Genomic DNA, 14,536 nt, shown 5'->3' with positions numbered 1-14,536 from the left:
ATTGTTGGTTAGGACAGAGAGAAATGGAGAGAGGAGGGGAATACAGAGGGGAAGAGAAAGATAGACACCTGCAGACCTGTGAATCGATTCCCCTGCAGGTGGAAAGCTGGGGCTCGAACCGGTATCCTTACGCAGGTCCTTGAGCTTTGTGCCACGTGTGCTTAACCTGCTGTGCTGTGGCCTGACCCCCAAACACTGAGCTTTTAATACATTCCAGGAAGGTACTGGGGTGAACAGAGGAATTTAGATAATCTCGCTTCTGACTCTGTCAACCCTGAAGTCTGGAGGAAGAATCTCCTAGCCCAACAAACCCACAGATTGGTTTACAGTCAAAATGGAAAAGTGATTCTACAGATTTCCTGTAGAGTAGAAAGGTCATCATTTGTGTTAGAGGTTAAGGACATTAACATAACTAGTAGACTATTGTGGAGTATTGCTTACTCTTTGCAAAACTGTGAGGAGACTGTGATGCATATGTCAAAGTAATTTATAACTAAAAAGCCTGGTTTTCTGAAGAGTCTCTGCTTTTATTATTATTTTTTAATACCAGAGCACTGTTCATCTCTGGCTCATGGTGGTACAGGGGATTGAGCGTCAGACTTTGGAGTCCCAGACATGAGAGTCTCTGCATAGCCATTATTCTATCTACCCCTGCCCAGACTCCACCTTTTTATATTTTTAAATTTTTTTGTTATCTTTATTTATTGGATAGAGGCAGTCAGAAATCAAGACGGAAGGGGGGTAATAGAGGGAGAGAGACAGAGAGACACCTGAAGCACTGCTCCACTACTTGCAGATGGGGACCGGGGGCTTTAGCCCGGGTCCTTGTGTGCTGTAATGTGTGTGTTTGAGCAGATGCATCACCACCGGATCGAGTCTCCACCTTTTAATGTATATTTCTTTTTTTTAAAGATTTTTTTATTACATTTATTTATCTATTTATTGGTAGAGACAGCCAGAAATTGAGGTGAAGGGGGAGATAGAGGAAGAGAGACAGAGACATCTGCAGCCCTGCAACACCACTCACAAAACTTTCCCTCTGTAGGTTGGGACTGGGGGCTTGAACCCTGATCCTTACACATTGTAACATGAGCACTCAGCCAGGTGTGCCACCACTCGGCCCCTTTAATGTAAATTTAAATCTACTTTTTTTTTCTTTCCTTTTTTTAAATATTTATTTATTCCCTTTTGTTGCCTTTGTTTCTTTTTATTGTTGTAGTTACTATTGTTGTTGGATAGGACAGAAAGAAATGGAGAGAGGAGGGGAAGACAGAGAGGGGGAGAGAAAGGCAGACACCTGCAGACCTGTTTCACTGCTTGTGAAGACTTCCCTGTAGATGGGGAGCAGGGGGATCAAACCGGGATCCTTACACTGGTCCTTGTGCTTTGCGCCACATGTGCTTAACCCGCTGCACTATAGCAGGACTCCCTTCCTTTTCTTTCTTTCTTTTTACCAGAGCGCTGCTCATTTCTGGCTTATGGTGGTGCGGGGGATAGAACCTAAGACTATTGAGCCTTAGGCATGTGAGTCTCTTTGCATAATCATTATGCTATCTACCCTGCCCTACTTTGTTTTTTACTACTTGTTAGTGATATAGAGAGAAAAAGAAGAGAGGGAGAGGGAGAGGGAGAAGGAGAAGAAGAGAGAGAAATACCAGGAATCAGCCATAGGAATGCCAGGAACCTACCATCTACCTCAAGGCCCCAGTGCTTTAGCCACTACTTCACCTCCTGGGATGCTAAATCATAAGCAATGCATAATTTATAAAATTATGTACAATTTAAAGGGCCAATATTTTGAAAGCCAGTCTGGTCAAGGACTAATTTTGCCCACCAGGGCTCAGTGCTTCCATTACTTCTATGGCCTTTCTCTCTCTCTTTCAGAGGGCAAGAGACAGAGTGATATACAAGAAGAGCTACCACAGCATCTCTTTATTGCTCAGGAAGCACCCCTGTGCAGGACCAGGGGTTGGAACCTGCGTCTTTGTGTATAATGAGCCACCTGCTGCCTACTCCTCCCTCTATCCCACTCTTCCCTCAGAGATTTTTTTTTATCACTTCAAAATTTACTTGAATGTTTATTGTCTTTTTGTGTGTGTATGTAACATAATTTTACCATGCCAAGACGGACTTTTCACTCCAGATAACGACACAGTGACGGGGTGAGAACAATACCACAGCACTGTTCCCCTGTCTGTGGGGCTTCCCCTGGTGCTACAGTGCTCCCATGTGGTGTTAGGGCTTGTACCTGGAGTTTCATGTATAAGACATGCGCTCTACTGAGGAATCTACTTCCCAGCCCTTAAATGTTGAATTAAATGACAAATTTAAAAGGTTGTAAATACGTAGGAAGCCTAAAACAAACAAACAAACAAACAAACACTAAAAAATGTACTATATTGTACCAAAGTAAAGAACTCTAGCAGAGAGTGGTGGGGAGAGGAGCTTTCAGGTCCTGGTACATGATGGTGAGGGAAGACCTAGCCTGGGGGTGAGTGTTTTGCAGAAAACTGAAAACTTTTACACGTGTATTTACTATAAAATATTAATCCCCCCAATTAAGAAAAGAAAAAAAAAAACACAGTAAAACTGAAGATGGTACAGAGAGTGATAGATTTCATTTATCAATGTGTAATCAAAAATATTTCTACAAGAGAATTAGCTTCACAAGGGAAAACAAAAACTCAGAAAAATATTTACTCATGGTACTTATCAGGAAGGCTTATAGAAACATCTTGACTATCATTCCCAGACCTCAGGATTTTGTAAAAAGTAGCATTTCATCAGTTCTTATGAAAGGCACAAATATCAGCCTAACACCCACTTTTGTACTAGGTCAGGTTTTCTTTAGGAAAATCAAACAAACAAACACCACCTCCAAACCAACAATAATAAATATTCATCATTCCAGATAATCTCACCCAAGACCCAGATAGTGGGGAAGTGATAAAACCTTACATCAATGCTTCTGGGCAGTTTTCCTGATGCTCATTTTGTCATGATTTCATTCAGCGGAGTGCAACAAAGGAAGTGTGACCCACAGAAACACCTGCATCATTGGCTGAGGCTCAAAGGACAGAAGGAGGACTCTCCATTTTCCCATCCCATTCCTTGGCTTATTAGCTCAAAAAAGAATCTAGAAGTGAAGTACTCAGATCCCTGGAGAGAAAGGAATGGGTGAATCAGCCAAATGTAGACAGATCAAGAGAAGGTGGATGTAAGAAAGAATGTGGAGGTGAGTCATCATGTCAGCTTTCTGCATTAAGAAGATAAGGCAGTACACCTTCTGACCTTCCCTCAGGGTGATTCCTCCAGTTCTGCTGAGGGTTCTGTCCCCTTCTACAGAAGAAACCACTGCCAGCAGAGGGAAGAGTTTGTGGGAAAAGCTCAGCCTTTGGATTCTCTCCAGGAGTCATTTGTAACACAACAGTCCATGTACTGATCTGTGATGCATGATGGACAACAGACCAGGACACCAAGTCTGGATGTTACTCTTGTAGAAGGCTTCGAGAGACCAGCATCCTCATCACCTCGTTACTACCTACAAAAGGGAGGAGGGGAGGATTAATGTAACAGCAAAGCCCAGAGCCTGATGAAGTGCTGACCAGGGTGTTCCAAGCCCAATGCAGGGTAGTCACAGATGTCAACTACAAGTTCTGCTCTTATCCCTGTGAGTGGTCAGACTATCAGAGATGTCTCTTCAAGGGGCTAGGGAGAGAGCACACTGCAAAATAGGGGACCAGGTGGTAGCATGCCTGGTTAAATGCTCACATTACAGTGTGCAAGGACCCAGGTTCAAGCTTCTGGTCCCTATCCGTAGGGGGAAAGCTTCATGAGTCATGAAGCAGGGGTGCAGGTGTCTATCTCTCTTCTTTTCTTTTTTATTTTTATCATATATATATATTTTTTCTTTTTTTTTTTCCTCCCCTCTGGTTTATCGCTGGGGCTCGGTACCAAGCCTGCACTGTGAATCCATTGCTCCTGTGGCCATTTTTCAAAATTTTTTTTGGATAGGACAAAGAGAAATTGAGAGAGAAGGGGAATACAGAGAGGGAGAGGGAAAGATGGACACCTGCAGACCTGCTTCACCGCTTGTAAAGCAGCCCCCTGCAGGTGGGGAGCCAAAGGCTCAAACCAGGATCCTTGTGCGGATACTTGTGTTTCATACTATGTGCCTTTAACCCGGTGTGCCACTGCCCAACTCCCCCTTTTTTCATCCCCACCCCCCCATTTCTCTGTTTCTATCAAATAAATAAATAAATAAAGTATAAAAAGAAAAATAACAATAAATATTTTTTTTTAAAAATTGAGAGGCAGAGCCAAGATGGTGACTTGGAGACAACACCTGGCATGAGCTCTGCAAGGAGGTTGCTTTAAACCTGGGAAGTTCAGGTGAGGGTAGTTCTGGGCCAGTGGTGGAGGAGGAGTACAGGGGTGGGTCAGGGTAGCACCAAGGAAAAGCTGTTGGGACTATGTGTAAGCCTGATAGAGCTTAGGGAGAACCACCCCCATCCTTGGATGGAGGTCTGAGAAGATAACCTCTTGGTAAGTCTCTCTCAACCGAGGTGAGCAAAAGGAGGAAACTCAGACTTAGTTCTTTCCTTCTCGACTCTCAGGCCCACAGAAACCTCAATACTTCCCTCCATTAACTACAGGCCACATGGCCGCAGATTCACTTATTCAAAGTCACCTTCTGATCACAGAAGAACACACCTTATCACACACTTCATCACACACCTCAGACCCCAGACAAGAGAAATTCCGTATATGGCTTTTTGATATCCATCTTCTCTCTGTCTCACCCTTCTGGTTTAACCCCTATGCTTCTCTCAAATACCTTTGGATAATTAAGTTGCTTGCGTCATGGAGAATAACTGTCTTGTATCTCATCAATTCCTGTCATACCAGCCCCCTACCACAGGGGCAAGCCAACCTTTAAGAAACCTGTAATTTCTGACATATTTCAATAATAATTCCCTTTGTTTGTTTTTCTATTTAACTCATGTCCACCTTGCTAATAAATAAGTTCTGAGCACGCTGAAGAGCTCCCTGGTGTCTTTTACTTCGTGTCACCCCTGTCATGAGCGAGAAAGAACCGGTCCATTACCTTTCCCCTGGAGATCACCCCACCAGAGACCCAACAAATAGCTCTATAATTTACCCTTGGGCTGGCAAACAGAGGCCAAAAAGGATAAAGGAAACAGGGATTTGGCCAGGAGTCCTTGGTTTTGCTATTTTACTCTGCACTCCTCCAGCCATGAGACCACCCCCCATACCAGCTACTTCAGGTAGGCCTCCTGTGGAGATAATTTCTTTATCAAGATTCCTGGATCAGTAGGAGTGTCAACCAAAGGAGGGAGAATATTTCCCCCAAACAAAGGCTTTTTTTTTTTTCTTGAAGGGGGCTGGAGCTCTATCTGAGTGAGAGAATACCTGACCAATCAGGGCCTCGATCTTGTCTGGGTTAGATTACCAATTTTCCTTCCCTCTACTTCCTTCCCTTTAGCTTGTTTGATAGTTGCTTCTTGTAATGGTTTGTTTTTGCTTGGTTTAGGAAAGGGGACAAGACTGTGTGCAGCCAATCTAGAGTGGTTAAATCTGCAGACTGACTGTTAGGGCTTTTTATTCTACTTTATTTTATTATTATTTGCACCTGTCTCTTTTCCCTCCTTTCCATGTTGATCAAAATAAGCTGCTGTTTCTTCCATTGATTAGGTATGCTACCATTGTTGGAGGAACTTGTCTCTCTCTCTCTCTTTTCTCCACTTTTCTTCTTTCCTCCTAGCTGACCTGAAAAATTATCTTTCCTTTAGCTGCTTCCCCCCCTTTCTCTTTTTTTTTCTGTATTCACTGGCATGCATTTGTAAATTATCTTGTGGAAGAAGTCTGACTCAGAGTGTATTCTTTCTCTCTCTCCCCACTATCTCCAGAATTAATAGCTGAATTTTGTAATTGTCTATTCTTGCTTTTTATTTTTTCTTTTCTTTTTGTTTTGTATGTTTTTTTTTTTTTTTTGGAGTGGAGGTGTTGCTTGGCTAATTGGTTTTGATTGAACTGCATTAATCTTTCCTTTGGTTGCTATTGTTGTAGTTTTTGACATTTGTGACTTCATTTGTGAAAAGGCTTTAGTTTAGTGTGGCTCATACTCATACAACACAACAACTGAAGGATGACAGGATAGAAAAATACAAACACCAATTAAAAAAAATGGTTACATTGAGAGCAAATAAAAGTGCTACCGCAATGAATCAGAACAGGAGCCCAAAAGAAACTCCAAGTAAACCAGAAGAGACTATAAATATGGAAACATCTAAACAATAATTGACCTTATCAATCACAGAAATGAGGACAGCTATTGAGGAAAAGGCTAGCAGAACTAGGGAAACAACAGATGAGGCCCTCAAGGAAAATACTAGCTATCTCGAGATAATTAGAGAACTGGAAGCTGAAATAGGTGAGCTAAAAGGCAAACTAACAGAACAAGCTAACCCTGTAACTGAGCAAGGTGAAAAAATGAGCTAAAGAAGGAAGCTGAGGGAAGGGAAAGCAGATTTATAGAAGCAGAAAACAGAATTAGTGAGACGGGATGAGTTAGAAAAAACTAAGAAGGAGGTAAAAGAGCTCAAAAAGAGATTGAGAGACACTGAAAACAACAACAGAGACATATGGGATGAAACTGACCTACCAGAGGAAGAAAGGGGAAGAAAACATTCTAGAGGAAATAACAGAAGAAAACTTCCCAAACCTAAACAACAGAAATGACATTAAGTTCCAAGAGGCCCAGAGAGTCCCAAACAGAATCAACCCAGACCTGAAGACACCAAGACACATCACAGTTACAATGAAAAGAAGTAAGGATGAAGAAAGGATCCTAAAAGCTGCAAGAAAAAAAAACAAAAAGTCACATACAGGGGAAAATTCATAAGATTATCAGCAGACTTCTCCACTCAAGCTCTAAAAGCCAGAAGAGAATGGCAAGATACCTATCAAGCTCTCAATGAAAAGGGATTTCAACCAAGGATAGTATATCCTGCTATACTTTCATTCAGACAAGATGGAGGGATAAAAACCTTCTGATGCAAACAACAGTTAAAGGAGGCAACTATCACCAAGCCTGTCCTGAAAGAGGTTCTAAAAGACCTCCCATAAACAAGAACATCACCAAAATACTTGTCATTTGTCAGAGCAAACACAAACACTACAGGCCAGAAGAGAATGAGAAGATATCTGTTGAGTTGCATGAGAAAGGCTTTCAACCAAGACTACTATATCCTCCTGCTAGACTGTCAGACTAGGTGGAGGTATAAAATCTTTCTTTTCTTTCTTTTTCTTTTACTCTCTAATATTCTTTGTATTTATTGGCTAGAGACAGAGAAATCAAGAGGGAAGGGGAAGATAGAGCAAGAGAGACACTTGTAGCACTATTTCTCCACTTGTGAAGCTTTCCCTTACAGGTGGAGACCAGGGACTTAAACCTGGATCTTCACACACTGTAACATGTACACTCACCCAGGTGCATCACCACCTGGCCCTGTCCCACATTTGCTTTTTTACAAAACCTCTCTTCCCTTAAAAACAAAACAAAGAGAGGAGCACAGGAGGTGGCTTAACCATGCTAATTCCTTCCACATGTGACCCTGCATAAGATCCTAGGTGCCACCTGGAAGCACCACGCATGAAAATGGGTAGAGCAGGGGCCAGATGGTGGCACACCTGGTTAAGTGCACACACATCACAGTGCACAAAGACCGGGGTTCAAGCCTCTAGTCCCCATCCACAGGGGAAAAGCTTCACAAGTGGTGAAGCAGGACTACAGGTGTCGCTTTGTCTCTTTCCCTCTCTCCATCTCCCCCTCCTCTCTCAATTTTTGTCTCTGTCCAATAATAAATAAAAGATTTAAAAAATGGGTACAGCAGTGCTTTGAGTTCTCTTCTTTCATTGCACACATTTCTAAAACTATAAGAACTGAGCTATGTAGGTGGTTCAACATACCCCCCTTCCCCCACTGCAGGGGGGAAGCTTCACAAGCAGTGAAACAGTGTTGTTGGTGTGTCTTTTTCTATACCCCCCTTCCTTCTCATTTGCTCTCAAATCAATAAAAGGGGTGAAAAAAAAAAAAAGAAAGAATGAAAGAGAAAATTTTTCATGGCTAATGATTTTAGTGTGAATATTCTCTAAAATTTACTAAGAAAAAGAACAGAAATGGCATGATGGGGGCCAGGCAGTAGCACACCAGATTAAGCACACATAGTACAAAGCTCAAGGATCCTGGTTCGAGCCCCAGCTTCCCACCTACAGGGGGGTTGCTTCACAAGCAAAGCAGGTCTATAGGTCTTTAGCTTTCTCTCCCTCCCTCTCTATATTCCCCTCCTTTCTCAATTTCTCTCTGTCCTGTCCAACAACAACAACAACAACAGCAACAACAACATCATCAATAGAAAAAAGATGGCTGCCAGGAGCAGTGGATTTGTAGTGCAGGCACTGAGCCCGTGATAACCCTCAAGGTGCGTGTGCGCACACACGTGCGCGCACACACACACACACACATGTGGAGTGATGGGCTAGTGCTCTTTATACAGTTGACATGCCTCCTTCCTATCTCCAACCCCCATCCCCTCAGCAGGGGAAGGAAAAAGGAGGAGGAAGGGAGGAAGTCCAAACAAGGCAAGGCTGGTGGGAAGCCTTACAGCCCAGTCAGTCTGGGGGCAGTTGGGTTGGGGGATCATGGTAATCTTGTAAGCAGCCCATCATCTCTGGCACCTTTTACCTTCTAGGATCTGATGGACCCTGGAGTCACGCATGTACTGCTGCACAGCATAGTCTTTCAGGTAGCCATAGCCTCCATGCATCTGCACAGCCTGGTTGCAGATCTGTAGGGAGACAGCAACAAGACATCCTTGAGTGGGGGAAGACTGAGGAGCTTCCTTCCTTGCCCCAGTCTTCTCATAGAGGCCAATGCACATGAAGAGGAAGACCTACGGACAACCCACCAGGTCCAAAGAGGGGCTGTGTGGTTCCTGTGGTGAGTGTCGTTCACTAACTGAACCAGCAGACAGGTGACAGGATGCCTGTCCTTTCTTATTTATTATCTGCAAAGAGATTGCCCACTACAGCCCAGATTAGGGTTCTCTGAAACTAAGGTGCCATCTAGTGGCACAGTGGTCTCAGTGTAGAGTTGGTATTGCCTTTGACACTGTAAACATGGAATGTGAAACTTGAGCAACAGGCACTGGGCTGCGCCATCTATAGCACAACCCAAGAGGAATGGGACATCCGACTGTGAGTGTTCCCATTCAGGCCTTTCTCCGGTTAACTTAGACCTGTTAGCTCCAAGGACATCCTACAACATCCTAGGAGTGGGCTCTTGCCAACCCGGACCAAGTAGCTGCTGTCTGTCCACCCAAAGAGCCAGAGGGCATCTGCACTTACCATAAAGCATTCATCTGTCACAAAGAGCTTGGCCATGGCGCACAGGGCCACTGCATCCTCTCGCTCCTCCTGCAGAGCCACCGCTGCATTGCGGATCATCAGCCTTGAGGCCACCAGCCTCGTGGCCATATCAGCCAGCTTGAACTGCAGGTACTGAAGCAAAAACAGAGAAGACAATCAGATGGGGCAGGGCTTGATTTGGACCTTTTATGTGACATCTCTCTCTCTCTTTCTGCTTCCAGGGTTATCGCTGGGGCTCAGTGCCTGCACTACAAATCCACTGCTCTTGGAGCCATCTTTTCTTCATTATTGTTACTGTTGCTGTTATTGCTGCTGCTGTTGTTGGATAGGATAGAGAGAAATTGAGAGAGGAGGGGAAGACAGAGAGGGGGAAAGACACCTATAGACCTGCTTCACTACCTATGAAGCGAATCCCCTGCAGGTGGGGAGTCGTGGGCTCAAACTGTAATCTTTGCACGAGTACCTGCACTTCGAACTATGTGCTCTTAACCTGGTGCGCTACTGCCCACCCCACCCTCCCCACTTTCTTAAAACATTTTTATAGGGGGCCAGGCAGTAGCTCAGCAGGTTAAGCACACATGCCACAAAGCACAAGGACTGGCATAAGGATCCCAGTTCAAGCCCCCGGCTCCCTACCTGCAGGGGAGTCACTTCACAGGCGGTGAAGCAGGCCTGCAGGTATCTTTCTCTCCTTATCTCTGTCTTCCCCTCCTCTCTTGATTTCTCTCTGTCCTATCCCGCAACAACACCACCAATAAACAACAAGGGCAACAAAAGGGAAAATATGGCCTCCAGGAGCAGTGCAGGCACCGAGCCCCAGCAATAACCCTGGAGGCAATATGTATATAATTTACTTTTTAATGAGAGAGATACAGAGAACCATGGCACTGCTCAGCTCTGGCTTAGGTTAGTGCTGGGGACTGAACCTGGGACCTCAGAGCCTCAGGCATGAATGTCTTTTGAAGAACCATTATGCCCTCACATGACATCTCTAAGGAAGTACTTTCCCAAGTGACCACAATTTCCAAATCTCTTGTTGTGTCTATAAAGATTTTAGATACACTGTTTTCTAGGTTCTGAGTCCATTTTGCTTGTGCTGGACTTCACTAGTATTCAGCTCTTTTAAAAAGATTGTTATGGAAGCACAGCAAGTTAAGTGCACATGGCATGAAGTGCAAGGGCAGGTGTTAAGGATTCTGGTTCAATCCCCTGGCTCCTCACCTATAGGGGGGTCACTTCACGGGCAGGTGAAGATAGAGGTCTATCTTTCTCTATCCCTTTCTGCCTTCCCCTCCTCTTGACTTTTCTCTGTCCTATCCAACAATATTAATGGCAACCATAACAATAATGATAACAAGAGCAACAATAAGGGCAACAAAATGGCAAAAAACGGCCTCCAGGAGCAGTGGATTCCTAGTGCAGGCACTGAGCCTCAAAGATAACTCTGGAGGCAAAAAAAAAAAAAAATTATATTTATCTATTTATCTTCAAATAAAATTCTATTCATTTCCCATTGGTGTATAACACTATAAAATTGAGGGAGACTTGGAGCCAGGTGGTGGATCACCCAGTAGAATGTACATGTAATGGGGAGTTGGGCGGTAGCACAATGGGTTAAGTACACGTGGTGCAAAGCTCAAGGACCAGCATAAGGATCCCGGTTTGAGCCCCCAGCTCCCCACCTGCAGGGGAGTCGCTTCACAAGTGGTGAAGCAGGTCTGCAGGTGTCTATCTTTCTCTCCCGCCTCTGTCTTCACCTCCTTTCTCTATTTCTCTCTGTCTTATCCAACAACAATGACATCAGTAACAACAATAACTACAACAATAAAACAAGGGCAACAAAAGGGAATAAATAAATATAAAAAAAATTTTAAAATGTACATGTAACAATGCACAAGGACCTGGCACAAGCCCTAGACCCCCACCTACAAGGGTGAAAGTTCTCTAGTGGTGATGAAACAGTGAGTGCAGAGCACAAGCTCAAGAGTATCATAAACATCAGAAAACTGGAATATCCCCAGGCAACTTAGATTAGCTAAGCAGTTTGACATTTGACTTTTCTTGCTTCCGTAAACATGTGTCTACATATGTATCTACATATATATCTACATATGTAGCCTTAGGACATTTTTGCATTTCACTCCACCCCCCACACCCCCACCCCCGCTCTTGGTTTCTATTTTGAAGGCTTGCCAGCCTATAAAATCCCTAGAGCAGGACCAGGCAGTGACGCACCTGGTTAAGCATTCACATTACAGTGCATAGGACCGGAGTTCAAGCCCTTGGTTCCCACCTGCAGGGGAAAAGCTTCACAAATGGTGAAGCAGGGTTGCAGGTCTGTCTCTTTCCCTGTCTCTATTTCCCTCTCCCCCTTTCAATTTCTCAATGTCTCTATCCAATAATAAATAAATAAATAAAAATAAAATCCCCAGTGCAGAGGACCTGAGCCTACATGTATGAATAAAATGTTCTTCTTGCATTCCCAGTGTGTCACTTGGTTTCTTGACTATGTATAACTTCCTGCTGTGACATTTGCTGTAACAGTGGAGCAGTGGTGCAGATGTTGCTCTTCCTCTATCTGCCCCACCTCTCTCAATTTCTATTTCTATCAAATAACTATATATATATATATATATATATATATATGCTGAGGGAGGGCAGTTTCACGCCTCTCTATGTCTCTAAGTCTCTCTGCTCATTCTTCTCATCCCTCATACCTATCTTCTCAAGAGTTATTTTCTTTTTTTCTTTTTTTTTAAAATTTCTTTATTGGGGAATTAATATTTTACATTCAACAGTAAATACAGTAGTTTGTACATGCATAACATTCCCCAGTTTCCCATTTAACAATAAAACCCCCACTATGTCATTTATCATCTTTCATGGACCTGTATTCTCCCCACCCACCCACTCCCACCCCAGTCTTTTACTTTGGTGTGATATGCCAATTCCATTTCAGGTTCTACTTGTGTTTTCTTTTCTGATCTTGTTTTTCAACTTCTGCCTGAGAGTGAGATCATCCCATATTCATCCTTCTGTTTCTGACTTATTTCACTCAACATGATTTTTTCAAGGTCCATCCAAGATCAGCTGAAAACGGTGAAGTCACCATTTTTTACAGCTGAGTAGTATTCCATTGTGTATATATACCACAACTTGCTCAGCCACTCATCTGTTGTTGGACACCTGGCTTGCTTCCAGGTTTTGGCTATTATAAATTGTGCTCCCAAGAACATATGTGTACACAGATCTTTTTGGATGGATGTGTTGGGTTCCTTAGGATATATCCCTAGGAGAGGAATTGCAGGGTCATAGGGTAGGTCCATTTCTAGCCTTCTGAGAGTTCTCCAGAGAGGTTGGACCAATTGACATTCCCACCAGCAGTGTAGGAGGGTTCCTTTGACCCCACACTCTCTCCAGCATTTGCTGCTGTTACCTTTTCTGATGTATGATATTCTCACGGGAGTGAGGTGATATCTCACTGTTGTCTTTATTTGCATTTCTCTGACAATCAGAGACTTGGAGCATTTTTTCATGTGTTTCTTGGCCTTTTGGAAAGGATCTTTTCTGTGGTGAATATTCTGTCCAAGTCCTCCCCCCATTTTTGGATGGGGTTATTTGTTGTCTTGTTGTTGAGTCGGGCAAGCTCTTTATATATGTTGGTTATTAAACTCTTATCTGATGTATGGCCTGTAAAGATCTTCTCCCATTCTGTGAGGGGTCTCTTGGTTTGGGTAGTGGTTTCTTTTACTGTGAAGAAGCTTTTTAATTTGATGTAGTCCCATAGGTTTATACTTGCCTTAGTCTTCTTTGTAATTGGATTTGTTTCATTGAAAATGTCTTTAAAATTTATGCGGAAAAGAGTTCTGCCAATATTTTCCTCTAAGTATCTGATAGTTTGTGGTCTAATATCCAAGTCCTTGATCCACTTGGAATTTACTTTTGTATTTGGTGAAATACAGCGATTCAGTTTCATTCTTCTACATGTTTCAACCCATTGTTTCCAACACCATTTGTTGAAGAGACTCTGCTTTCCCCATTTAATAGTCTGGGCCCCTTTGTCAAAGATTAGATGTCCATAGGTGTGGGGCACGCTATACTATAGAGGGACCTCCCTGGTCAAATTATTAAAAAAGTCTATATCCTTAAAAAGAGAGAGAGAGAGGGAGTTGGGCGGTAGCGCAGCGGGTTAAGCGCATGTGGTGCAAAGCGCAAGGACTGGCATAAGGATCCCGGTTCAAGCCCCCGGCTCCCCACCTGTAGGGAAATCGCTTCACAAGTGGTGAAGCAGGTCTGCAGGTGTCTGTCTTTCTCTCCTCCTCTCTGTCTTCCCTTCCTCTCTCCATTTCTCTCTGTCCTATCTAATGATGATATCATAACAATAACAACAATAACTATAACAACAATAAAAAACAACAAGGACAACAAAAGGGAAAATAAATAAATAAAAATTTAAAAAAAGCGAGAGAGAGAGACACCAAAGGCTTGCTCCACCATTCACAGAGGTCCCTGTGGCACTGTCCATGGTGCTCCTATGTGGTGTCAAGGATTGAACGCAGAGTCTCATGCATGGGAAGCCACGTGTGTTACCTGTTTTGTCATGTCCTGACCCCTAAGAGTTATTTTAAAAACAGAATTGATAGCAGCCTGGGAAGTGATGCAGTGGATAAGGTGGTGGACCTCAAATGTTCAATCCCAGGCACTGCATGTGCCAGAGTGATACTCTTTCTCTCCCCTTCCTTTTCTCATTCATGAATATATGTTACATATGTGCATATGCTATATACACATATATGTGATGGGTGAGGGCAGGGATAGATAGCATAATGGTTATGCAAACAGACTGTCATGCCCGAGGCTTTGAAGTCCCAGGTTCAATCCCCTACACCAACATAAACCAGAGCTGATCAGTGTTCTGGTAAAAATAAAAAAAATAATAAATTAAAATAAAATAAAATAATTTAAAAAAAAAAGAAACAGAGTGAAAGTTCTGACTAAGATGGGAGAAGAACCCCCACATGAGGCATCATGGTCTCACTCACTAAGGAAATATGGACCCTAGATCAGATCTCATGAAGAGAAGAAA

At 43.3% G+C, this 14,536-nt stretch overlaps 1 protein-coding gene across 2 annotated transcripts in view; it reads right to left on the bottom strand.

The window, feature by feature from the left end:
• Window positions 1-2,594: 2,594 nt before the first annotated feature.
• ACAD8 (acyl-CoA dehydrogenase family member 8) overlaps window positions 2,595-14,536 on the bottom strand; it is a 23,582-nt gene continuing 11,640 nt past the window's right edge. For both annotated transcript variants that reach the window (XM_016191953.2, XM_060180198.1), the window contains exons 9-11: window positions 9,430-9,582; window positions 8,768-8,870; window positions 2,595-3,541 (exon numbers count right to left, since the gene is read on the bottom strand). In XM_016191953.2, the coding sequence (XP_016047439.1) occupies window positions 3,489-3,541; window positions 8,768-8,870; window positions 9,430-9,582 (309 nt within the window). In that variant the 3' untranslated portion in view covers window positions 2,595-3,488. The remainder of the gene's footprint in view (window positions 3,542-8,767; window positions 8,871-9,429; window positions 9,583-14,536) is intronic.

The sequence above is a fragment of the Erinaceus europaeus genome, chromosome 20 (genome assembly GCF_950295315.1).
Source record: "Erinaceus europaeus chromosome 20, mEriEur2.1, whole genome shotgun sequence".
Classification (NCBI taxonomy): Eukaryota; Metazoa; Chordata; class Mammalia; order Eulipotyphla; family Erinaceidae; genus Erinaceus; species Erinaceus europaeus.
Note: the sequence above shows the minus strand (reverse complement) of the source record. Positions and strands in the feature narration are given on the sequence as shown.